General features: G+C 41.1%; 1 protein-coding gene across 2 annotated transcripts in view; it reads right to left on the reverse strand.

Moving 5' to 3' along the window:
- Positions 1 to 5,103: 5,103 nt before the first annotated feature.
- The window catches only part of LOC103615463 (acyl-coenzyme A synthetase ACSM4, mitochondrial), an 8,857-nt gene continuing 2,216 nt past the window's right edge, over positions 5,104 to 11,744 (reverse strand). For both annotated transcript variants that reach the window (XM_017734196.1, XM_008633520.2), the window contains exons 4-14: positions 11,527 to 11,734; positions 11,268 to 11,411; positions 10,857 to 11,013; positions 10,131 to 10,210; positions 9,250 to 9,373; positions 8,651 to 8,731; positions 8,438 to 8,539; positions 7,928 to 8,055; positions 7,161 to 7,260; positions 6,253 to 6,372; positions 5,104 to 5,418 (exon numbers count right to left, since the gene is read on the reverse strand). In XM_017734196.1, the coding sequence (XP_017589685.1) occupies positions 5,332 to 5,418; positions 6,253 to 6,372; positions 7,161 to 7,260; positions 7,928 to 8,055; positions 8,438 to 8,539; positions 8,651 to 8,731; positions 9,250 to 9,373; positions 10,131 to 10,210; positions 10,857 to 11,013; positions 11,268 to 11,411; positions 11,527 to 11,734 (1,331 nt within the window). In that variant the 3' untranslated portion in view covers positions 5,104 to 5,331. The remainder of the gene's footprint in view (positions 5,419 to 6,252; positions 6,373 to 7,160; positions 7,261 to 7,927; positions 8,056 to 8,437; positions 8,540 to 8,650; positions 8,732 to 9,249; positions 9,374 to 10,130; positions 10,211 to 10,856; positions 11,014 to 11,267; positions 11,412 to 11,526; positions 11,735 to 11,744) is intronic.

Here is an 11,744-nt window from a genome sequence, read left to right on the forward strand (position 1 = left end):
GGCCCCTGCTGCCCAGGAGCTCCCACTGCAGAGCCCCAGAGCCTCCTGGGCAGCTCAGTGGGCAGCTGGGGCAGCAGGGAACTCGGGGCAATTATCCTGCCAGGTAGGCAGACTGACAGTGATCTGTTGAGAGGATTCCTAAAGACATTAAGTTCATTTTGCAGTGCCCTTTTTAGCTTTTCATAGTGAAAAGCTGTTCACATTAGCCTTATTATCACCAAGTTTCAGGAATATGGATTGGAATAATTTGTATAGAATATTTTTCTGTGTCTTTTAGAGGGTAAATAGGCCACAGCTGTCAATAAAAGAATAATTTCTGCCCACTTTTCTGTATTGTTTTATAGTCTTATATAAATCATAAGGCTACCTATTTTATAATTAGCAGTTTGGCTATTCCTAAATATTCCTTTTCTATATAAAAAAGAGACTAAAGTGCCTCCTCTGCTACCCCCTTAGAAGTATCTAATTAATTAGTGAGATACAAGTGTACGGGAGTGTTTAAACTTGAGGAAATTTCCACTAGAGATATCTCTTAACGGGGTTGAGGTAGAAGGCACTTAATGGAGCAAATGGCTGAAGTTCAGGCACTCAGCCCTGCTGCTTTCAGACACAATTAGCTTTGTTTTCAGAGACTGGCACTGGGATGCAACCGAGTCCACCCCAGGAGCAAGAGCAGCTGTAATAATGCACCTGGCCTTCGAAGGCAGCAATCGATAGCCAGTGTTTGGTGCTGTCAGTTGTGTTGTCCCTGAGATGGTGATAACACCTGAAAGTGTAATAAAATTGGAAATTTGTTAAGTATTTTTCCCTTTCGGTCCTGATCACTTCACAGCTTTTCCTGATTTGTTGAATGTCAGCACCATTCAATCCAGAAATGAGAAGGTGGTAAACCAAGTCTCACACATCTGAACTTGAATAGAGATGTGCAGACTTGAAGTGCAAAATAGCTTCTGTTTCTATGAGGTCCTTTGCTGCAGGCACAAGGAAAGTAGAATGTGTAACTTTGAGGCAGAAAACACTAGCAGCTTTAGCCTGAGTCTGTCGCAGTTAAACTGATTTAGCACAAACCACTGAAAGAAAAACGATGAAGGTAATTACATCAGTTGTAAGAGATTACCCCAGCCACCCCTTTGATTGTCAAATGTTCAAGCAAGGAAGTCGAATAAGAAATACAACTGTTAAATGAGTTGTTAACTTCTGGCAGAGAAGCTAATAAATGGTCTACAGACCATTAGGAGTTCACCTGTTTGAATACAAGCCACGCTCAGCAGCCACCACTCTGGGATTCGAGGTGGAATCCCTAAAACTCTCTCTCCTCTTTGCAGACTGCACGGCCCAAAGAGCACAGTGGCTGCTTTTTGGGACAGGAAACCCAGCTCTTCAAAGCTCCATTTAATTACATCTTTTCCATTTCTGCTCCTAAAGAAATAAATTCTCAACTATCCTCTGGTTTCAGTAGTGCAAGCTCAGATCCATTTAGATTAATGTATAGACACAGCATTTTGTGCATTTGTTTTCTCTCTGTTTTTGACCTCAGACAATAATGAGCTTTGTAGCTGGAAAGCAAAGGAATATCCATTTCAGAGCTTAAGGGTGTGAAGGAGGTGAGATCCACCTGCAGAACTCTCCTGGCACAGCCTCGCCCAGGACTTGTGTTCATTAGCTAGTTAATAACAATTAGATGTCCTGAAAGGTCATCAACAGCTTTACTGCACAGCACATTTGCTGTTTTCCCAGACTCCTGCCACCAGCAGAAGTGTTTATGGGTAGTGCATAGTGGGTTTACAGCAGGACCAGGAAAATCCAAGATAAATAGCCTTGTGCTTTTTCTTTTTCTTCGGTTCACTGGTGTTTTTGTGCTCCTATTAAATACAGCCTTGGTCACAGAGTTCAACTGCTACTTATATCTTCTGAATCAAGTGCTGTAGCAGCACTGTGTGAAGTGCAAGGGCTACAGAGAGGTAACAAGAAATGTGAGATGTGACCTAGCAGGGATGATCTAAACCTCTGCTGCGCCCGTAACCACCTAACAGATTGACTGTTATGGAAATATCTCACAGTCTGAACTGACACCTCAGTCCAGGAAATCCTTGATTATATTTAATCCTGAAACTCTGTGCAACCCAGTACTCGCCAGAGCTGGAAGTCTGATCACCAACAATGATTAAAAAACATTCTCACAAAATAATATTTGGCACAGAGTTATGTATGTCATGGCTTTCAGTGACAGCACTGCAGATACAAAAATAAAGGCCAGTCCATTTTTCCCTCTTCTATCACTATTTTCAAAAAGCTGTTCTCCCATGTACAATTTAAAGTTATAGAGAACATATTGCTTTAGAAATATTCCAAAGCAGCAGAAGAGCAATGTGTATCTTCCACTGTTATTCCAAAGGCTGTCCTCTTAAGAGTGACAGGGAACAGGATGCTGGAATACACAAAAGTCCAGGATGAGCATGTTCTGGTGAGGAGCAGTGAAGAGCACAGAGCACCACTCTGTGTTTCTGTTTCTTCCTTTGAGTGTTCCCAGGGATCATCTTTGAGAGTTATTGAACAAACTCCAACTTCTCTGTACAGAGGAATAACAACACTTAGTTTCGTTCCAAGCTGTGCTCCTTTTCTGTGGCAAGCCTGCAAATTTAAAAGCTGTGGGCTCTTTTTAGGATTTAGCTGGCAGGCAGCACATCACTCCCTGTGCCCAACAAAAGGAACAAGCTCTGTTTTAGAGAAACAGGGAATATCAGTTGGTTGACTCAGTAATTCCTCAAGTCACTAGTGCAGGACAAACACCCACCACTGAAACTGAGCACAACCTCGACTTCAAAGGGAGCAGCTGAGGGGCTTTGTGTGGCTTCTGGAAACCCTGGGCAGTGAGGCAGAGCAGGGCTCCTGCCCACACATCAAACAGAAATGTTTTGACTCACCAGTTTGTTTCTTCCTTTTTTTCCTGGTCAGGTTCAGGTTTTGTACCACTGCAGAACTGCAAGAACACGTTGGCAAGTCTGGCTGGCCCAATGTACAGACTGAGCTGTCGGGGCTGCAGCAGAGAGAAAACCTCCTGAGCAAGCCCTTCCCTGCTGCAATGAGCAGTCGGTGCCACTACCAGGGCTCAGGGAAAAATCTAACCAGGTCTGTTGAAAGCCCAGCACAGACCAGTACCAAAACCTAGGAACCTGTTGCAGGGTTATACTTTTATATTTGCTTTAAAATAAATTAGTTTCAAAGTTCATAATTAGATTATATTTAAAAATGTATTACTTACATGGAATAAATGGATTACATTAAAAATCTGATTACTGCACTTCAAAGTGGATTACTTTTCCAAAAAGTACTCACACTTGAAATCTGAACGTCCTTAAAAGAATCAGAGGCTGAAATTGTGACCAGATTACATTTTTCAACTTTTTTTTTGATTGCTCCTTAAGACCTAATCCAATTTCTTGTTTGTCTATTCCAAAATTTGCATTACATTTAAAATATTCAACATGTTTTCCCTCTGTTCTGACTGAATGAAGGAGAGAAAAGTTAATCTTTCAGAACAAAGCTGTAATACAAGAAAAGGGAAGTTTAAAACCCTGCTGCAGCCAGACTTGAGCACAACCTTATTTTGTTCACTTTTCTTCCAGTAGAATCACATTAAACAAACTACTTGCTCTCATGGGGGATTTAATTTTCTACACTCACTAGAAACCTGTGAGACTGTGTTTGAAGATAACTGTATTTTGGATTTTAAGGACTGTAAAGGAACCCATTAAGAAATGAGCAGCTGCTGAGCTCTGTTGCTCTGCCACAGCTGACGGAAGCTCAGGCAGTGATGATGAGTTCTGGTCTGCATCTTAAATGTCACCTGAGTGTGATGGCCAAACTTGGCAAATTACCCCTTCTCTTACTGATCTTTTCAATAACAAACCCTTTTCAAACAGATAAGCTTACATACATTTCATTTGTAAATTGTGTTAGTCTTTTATTCTTACAGGATGGCTATTTAGACCCAGATCAAGTATTAGCAGAAGAGTTGGTTTTATATCAACAATCTGAACCTTTTGAATAACTAAACCCAAACTCACCTAAAGGCTGCTCTGTTTTTCATTAAAGCTTGATTCCAACTTTTGGTATTGTGGGAAAGGAGATGAAGTTGTAGATCACTTATAAAAGGCTCCTGCTCAATGGACTGGCTAAACTAACACACGCAAAGTCACAAAAATCACAATCCAGAAAATCTGCAGGACCAAGTTCCAAACCCATTCTGGAAATGTATTAAGCATTTCAAGACGTAAAACTAAATATTAACTTTCTTACTAATGCAAGCAGAGCAATTTTATGTGCCAAATGCATACACAAAGCATATATTTATACACACTGTATGTACAGGTATGTGCAACATTAAGCAAGTACTGTGAATTTCTACAACTTACTTGTTTCTCATGATGCATGACAGCATCGTCTGTAAAAGGATTATTTCTCACATACTGAACATAATCTCAATTCTCATTTCATTTACCTCAAAGGGGTTTTAAAAGCAAAGGATGGGATCTTATGTTCATATCTACTTCAGAATAGTTTTCGGTATAAATACATATTACTTGTGCAAGTCAGTAGTCTTATATTGTCCACAATAACATACCTCACAGTTTAAAAACATGCCAAATACTTCCAACCTTGCATTGAGAATTCCACTCCTGGCTAGTGCTTGGAAGAGACAAGATGCTTTCAAAAGAAAGGACACCTACACGTGGTTCTCATCCCACCACCAAAACCGTGGATTTTGAATCTATCCAATAAAACTGCTAATCCCCCATCTGTAACAATGCTTTTCCAGGACTTTTGCTGTCACTATCCAAAACCAGAAAAAAATGTTCTTTTGCAACCTTTTCATAATGTTGCATTTTTGGAACCCATATAGCGACCATACCAGTCCCCATGTCCTTTCCATAAGCTTTGGATGTCAGGGTAAACCCTCAGGAAATAGTGAATCAAAATATGTGTGACATAGAATACCTTTTCAGATGGGGGCATTATCTTTCCTGTTGTCTCTTGAGAATAACATCAAATAGAAGCTGGGCTCTAAGAGGGATGGTGAGGAGGTCTCAAAGGGAAAGGCTATTGAAGTTGTCTATTAAAAATTTTATTTTTCACCCAGAATAATACAATTCAGTCAAGTACTGGCATTGGAAACTCTGCAAGCAGGCACAAATATCACATCTTGATGTTACCTGTAGTTTTTGATGCTCAAGCATTTAACAAAAAGAGATCAGAATGAGGGCAGTTATAGTAGTGAAATTTATATAGTGCTAATGGAATGAAAGAAGTTTTGTTAAATTCCAAACAATGCTATATCCGTCCCCACTCTTTGTCTCTTAATTCATTCCTCTTGATCTTCCCAGTCACTGTCTTTGGCAGCTCTTTGACAAATTCCACCTGGATGAAATAAAGAGAGAAAGCAATGCAGCGTGTTCTACAGAGCTGGTTTTCCAAGACTCGCTCTCAGCACATGTGGAAAATGGAGAGGGCTCCCATCAGTAAGAGCTGCCTGCCCCAGATCCAAGCCACACCAAAGCAGCACATTGTGCCCCTTGTGAAACCTTCTCTTTGGCTGCCTGGATGGCCAAACATCTCTACAGCTGCCTCTCAGCTCACCAAGCTGAGTACAGTAACTCACAGCAGAAGGGTGAATGCCTGCATGGTATCAGAGGTCTGAGATGAATGACAAAAAGAAGAAAAAAAGGATGTTACAGCCCCAAAGTCGTTAATGGTTCTTAGTTCTGTGAGTTCTGCACACATGAGCTAAGGCACTGCAGTAGCTCTTTTCCTGTGGTGCTGGGATTACTAAGAAACACCAAGTGTATCCTCTTGGGCTTGTGTCTATCTGTTAGTTGTGATGATCAGTAGTCAAAAACTTATTCAGGTTCAGTCATGTGCTACCCTAAAGGCACTGGCAACTGCTTGTTTGAAGGTTAAATACAAACCAGAGAATTAGGATTGTGAGTCTGACTTAGAATATGGAGATCTAACTGGGATATATAAAACCTAGAAAATTCTGAGAAATTTTAACAAGTACTTTGTGCAAATGCATGAAAACCAATGTAAACTAATGTTATTTAGGAAGTTATTGTTAATGGTATTCTGGAGCCAGTGCTCTAGATGAATCTTTACTGCTGTCTCTTTCAAGTGAATCATGAAAATCTAAATGGCAATTCTCCTGAGACTTAGGAAGGGTGCTCTGTTTTAAAGTTTCTCCTCAGAAGTATTTACCTTTCTAGGGTATTTATATGGAGCAGTAGTTTTCTTGACATGGTCCTGCAAGTCACGAGTTAAGCTCTTCAGGTCAGTGGATGAAAAGGTTGGGGACAGAACCACAAATGCTTTCACAACCTGCAAGGTAAAATCAACAAAAGCAATCTGACACCATCTGTTTTTAAGGGCTGATGTGCAGGTTACCAGCGAGCAGAGCTGCCAGAGTCACCACGGTCAGGAGGAACACAGAAACCAGCACATGGTAAGAAAGGACACAACTTCTGCATGTGTATGTGCAGAAGGGAAAGTTTAAAGCAGCCTTTGCCCTTTTTTCTCAGCGGCAGTCAAGAGGAAGGGACAATAAAAGGTGTCTCTGGAGTTGTCCCTGAAGCTAAGGGACATTTTGTTTCTCTCTGAAGTTCACGCTGAGGACAGTAAGCCCTGTTATCCCAGCACAGGACTGTGCTTCCACCACACCTGCAGCCCATGTCTAATGCTTGGGCAGGTACAGCACAACTTTGGCTGCACCAAGAGTCATAAATGACAATTTCAGTGAATAGTCAAATACTTAAGAACAAGGGCAAAGTAAACATCACAGTAATGCTCTCCACAGAGGGGACCTGGGGATGAAAAGAAACTCAGAAGAGCAAAGGCACATAACTGGGAAGGGATTTTGCTTGTCAGCCCCACTGGGATTATCCATGATGGAAGTAGATGTGGTGCTTAGGTTTGTTTGTGCACCTGACAGTGCTGGTTTCATGGTTGGACTCAATGATCTCAAGGGTCTTTTCCAGCCTAAACTATTCCATGATTCTAAGATGATGTTATTGCCTTAGAGTACGTTATTCAGTTAAGTAGAAAACTCTTTATATCATTATGTATTTGGACAAATGCATTGCTTCTCCCCCTCTGTTCAGCATTGTTACCTCTCCTCTGAGGGGGTCTGGGCTGCTGACAACAGCTGTTTCTACCACAGCTGGGTGCTCTATCAGGGCACTCTCTACTTCAAATGGCCCGATGCGATACCTAGGCAAGCAAAAATAAAAATGAGATTTGTCTCTTATTTTTTATCTGGAATAACCAGTACCAAATGTTTTTTAATTGTCATGTTGAAGAAAAAATCCAAGCCAGAACAAATTGACAACCAACTATGGAAGCTTTAGGCAAAAAGGGAAAGCTGGCTGGGTTAGAAGCAGCAGCATTTCATGGTGCTCCTGTGGCAGAGGACTGCTGGGGCTGTGCATCCTTCTCCATCTGTCCTCTCTCCTTGGGGCTCTTACGCTGGAGCTCCATCCCACTGCAATTGCAGCAGCACCTGGTGCCATATTATGATATCACATCATACAAATCTTCCATTTCAACATGTTAAAAATAAATTGTTTCAAAAGCTCTTTGAATTCAATAGAGAGTCCTTCAATTTTAGTCAGAAAATAAACTAGATAAACATCCCTCCTTTGCCAGATGGACTCTTGATTCTTTGTTGAAACACATGAGAGGTTGCAGGGGAAATGGATGCAGCATCCTCACCAAGATGATCATCATACTGTGGGTCTGTGAAAAGCTGATAATGACAGCAAGTATTCCAAAGTCAAGAGGTCAAGAGATTCCTATCACAGCACTCTGATGTCAGAAGCTCACCAGGACATTCAAGACTATACAAAGGCAGATTTAGAATGGGTGTGTGCACACTGACCCTGAAGAAATGATGATGTCATCGTCTCTGCCAATAAACTGGAAATATCCATCTTCATCCATAGTCCCTCTGTCTCCAGTGACATAAAAATCCCCACGTTCACTTTCTGCAGTTTTCTTGGGGTTATCCTTAAAGTGGTTTACAAGCAGCAGTTTAGATTTTAAACAGGCATTGACTGAACATTGTACTGTAACACCCACAACATCAAATGCACTGGAACTTAATTTTTCAATCAAGGATGTTGATATTGCTATAAAATACAATAAAATAGGTTTAAAACAATTTCTATTCTTTAAGAAAAAATTTAAATTGATCTTAAATTATTTTCTTTCCTTTTCTAACATCTACCAATCCAAATAATAACAAATAACAAATAATAACAAATAAACAAATTACTCTGGTAATAAATAATAAAATGGTGAAAAATGTTCAACATTTTGGACTACTATGCAATTGGAGAGATTTTGGGGAGATTGGTAGTGGTGGTGAGGAATAAAATAAAGTTCTTACTAAATATTCAGAGAAAAAACCAAGTGGCCTTATAGGTTTGCTTCTGACAGCAATTTCCCCCTGTTGTCCTGGAGGCAGGATATTGGCATTTTTGTCTACGATCTGGAATGAAAAACAGCTCTTATTTTAGTCCAATGGAAAAACAATCTCCAAACACAAATCCAACCAAACAAATAATCCCCTATGACAGAATCTAAAGAGCAGTCAACAAACCTGAACATCATATAGGGGAGCTGCCTTCCCCATTGATCCAGGTTTAATCTTCATTCCTTTAAAACCACAGCAGATTATTCCCTGCAAAAATCAAAATCAAAATCAAACCAAAGTTTTGCAGTAGAAAATCACCACATTCACACTCAATTCATTAAATGTAGTTTCTAGACTAATTCCAAAGTAAGGAATTAAGGTTCATAGGATCCTATATGTCAGTGCTGGAGAGTACAGATGAGCAAAATTATAAAACTCCCTAAAAGAATCCTGTTCCATTATCTGTGGAAAATTAATGTCCTCTACTAACTAGTCTTCTTCCCTTAGATTCAAACTCTGCCCTCTTGGCTGTCACTGTTACTTGGAATTAGCTTAAGGACATTTGTGGAGATATTACAGCACATTCCCTCCCAAAGCCCCGTGTTTCTGGCAGGTTCTGTGATGAGAGCTGTGAGAGGGAGTTCTTGCAGAGGTTACCAGGGAAGGGGATTACTGAAACATTCACAGAAATGTGAAGGAGGAAACAGGCTGTGCTCCTACAGAACAAACCTTGCAGCAAAAAGGAATTCCAAAGACAGAATAGGCTATGGACCCTACAGATGTACCGTTTCAGTCTGGCCATACACTTCGTGGATGTCCAGCCCTGTCTGGCTCTTCCACTGCTCCATGACTTCAGGGTTGAGCGGTTCCCCTCCACTCGTGCAGTACTTCAGGCTCATGAATTTGTATCTTCACGGGGAGTTGAAAACAAGAAAGGCAATACTTAAGTCTATAGGGTGAGAGCAGGAGCAGGCAAGGGTAAAGACCACGGGAGAGCTGTTTGCTGAGAGGGTTAGTGCCATGAGGTGGGGAAATCAGGGGATCCCTGATCCTTCTGCTCCCCATACAGCAGCAATATTGGTCTGTGCTCAACACTCTACCTATGAGTAGTAGCAGTCAGGGTTAAACATGTGAAAAATAAAATTTTTGCTGAAGTCAGTTGGGATTATAAATAACCAAGTACTGATCTGCTGAGCCAGGGCCCTGGTTGCTGACCCTCTGCAACAGGCCAAGTGAGAAAGTTCAAGAGGGAAGGAAGGAACAATGGCAGGCAGTGAGAATTGGAGATGGGGGTGAGGTACAACTGCCACAACAAATAGTTCCCTCACAGTTATGCTGACATGCACTTTCTAGGATGAAGCCCTTCCCAAAGTGTGGACAATTAATGTGGTAAACAAAAATTATGACAAAGTATTTAACAGACTCTCAGTTTCATACTCACAAGTTCAGTAGCAAATAGAAAAAGTCTCAGATTTCTGAGGGAAAACATCAAGTTTCTCTGTTTGATCAAAAAACTCAGCAAAACTCAAATTTTGCTTGATGGTCTTCTCATGAAGGATATTTTAAACTAAATTATTGCCCTATTTTGGGTCAAGCAGTTAGATAGGGAGATGACTGAAGTTCAGTTAGGGTAAATTAAACAGAAGTAAATAATTTCTTGACGTACTTGGAGAGATCATTTTGCACCAGCATGCGGAACAATGTTGGAGCACCGACCAGGGCATCAATTGGGAATCTGCAGAGAGTCTAGAGAGTTAAACAACAAGATGGACCTGTGAAGCTCAGACAAGAAACTGCCTTGGGAACGTGCAGTAAACAGGTGACACAGAAAGGAGAAGTACATTTGCCCCCTGTGTGAAAGCACCACACCCTCTGTTGGGTGAGGAACCCTCCTGCAGCTGGTGCAATATTGTATATTGTATATTTGTATACAAGTTTGAATATTTGATTGGATAAATCCCATGCTAACACATCTACCTGACACCAGGACCCCACAGCTTGGGGCATGGCCAGAAAAAGGATGTCTCTGCCTACATCATGGGGAAGTTTTCACTTTAATCTTGGCCAGTGTGGGCAGAGATACACCTCGTTTTCTACATTAGTATCAACTGATACTGCTTCCACAGTCACTAGAATGAATGGCAGGCAATTAGTGCTGCTTTTGGATGATTTCCATTCACGTGCTCACCAGCTATGAGCAAAATGTATGAATGGATTGCATGTTTGTCCCCTTCTGGATACATTAAAAATGAGAGCAGGGGCTTTACTCAAGAAATACAGCATCTCAAACACTGCTATAAACACAACCCTCATGAAATCTGTGGATGCTGTCAAGAATTGGTTTTGGCACCCTTTCTGCAGATGAATACATTTCCAAGAGTTTTTCCCTTACATTTAGGATGACTGCTGATTCAGTCTGTGGTAGGTGATGTATAAAGATGCATGATCCAAAAACCCAGGGATCAAAAAAAGATGCTACTGAAGTTAGTATCCATCCTGTGTCTGCTGTGTTCCATATCATGTCAGAGGGAGTCAAATCCAACCAGTACCTGATAGAACAGAAAAAAAAAATAATGAAAAGATACTGAAAAATACCCAGAAAGAGAGTAAGAGTTATTAACTGGAAGATGGGGACACTAGGGATGATCCTAATCCCTAGAAATTTGATGGGGTTTTTACTCTGATTTCAAAGGGAGAAGGACTGGGGATGTACACTGGTATTTCTTATTCAGAAATGTTTTACAATAGTTCTGCTGTGCAATTTCAATTATCTTATGTTCAAGCAGGTTTAAGTCTTTCATACCTTTCACTTAAAAGGGGTCTGAAACCAAGACTACCCTGGGAATGTTGAGTCATCTTTGGAGAACCTGTGGTTCCACTGGTAAAGAAGATAATCATTGGGTCTTCAATCCTGGTTTTGATGCAGTCATGGTCAGCAGATTGTTTTCTGTAAAAAGGAGAATGCAATTATGACTTCAGTGGTTGTAGTTGGTGTCAATGAGTGCTCGTGGGAACAGGTCTGCTTTGTCCTCATGACTGCAGTGGCACTAAGTCACACTCACTGGTACAGCTCAGTGAAGTTCAGCCATCCCTCCCTGCTGCTTTTGGACACCATTAGCTTGGTTTTCAGGAGCTGGCACTGGGATGCCACCGAGTCCACTGCAGGAGCCAGTTTGTCAGTGGTAATGAGGCACGTGGCCTTTGATGCCTGGAGTCGGTACAGTATGTCTTTGGCTGATAACTGGGATGTTCCTGGAATTACGACAATTCCTGGAAGAGC

This window comes from Corvus brachyrhynchos, unplaced genomic scaffold, assembly GCF_000691975.1.
Source record: "Corvus brachyrhynchos isolate BGI_N302 unplaced genomic scaffold, ASM69197v1 scaffold5, whole genome shotgun sequence".
Lineage (NCBI taxonomy): Eukaryota > Metazoa > Chordata > Aves > Passeriformes > Corvidae > Corvus > Corvus brachyrhynchos.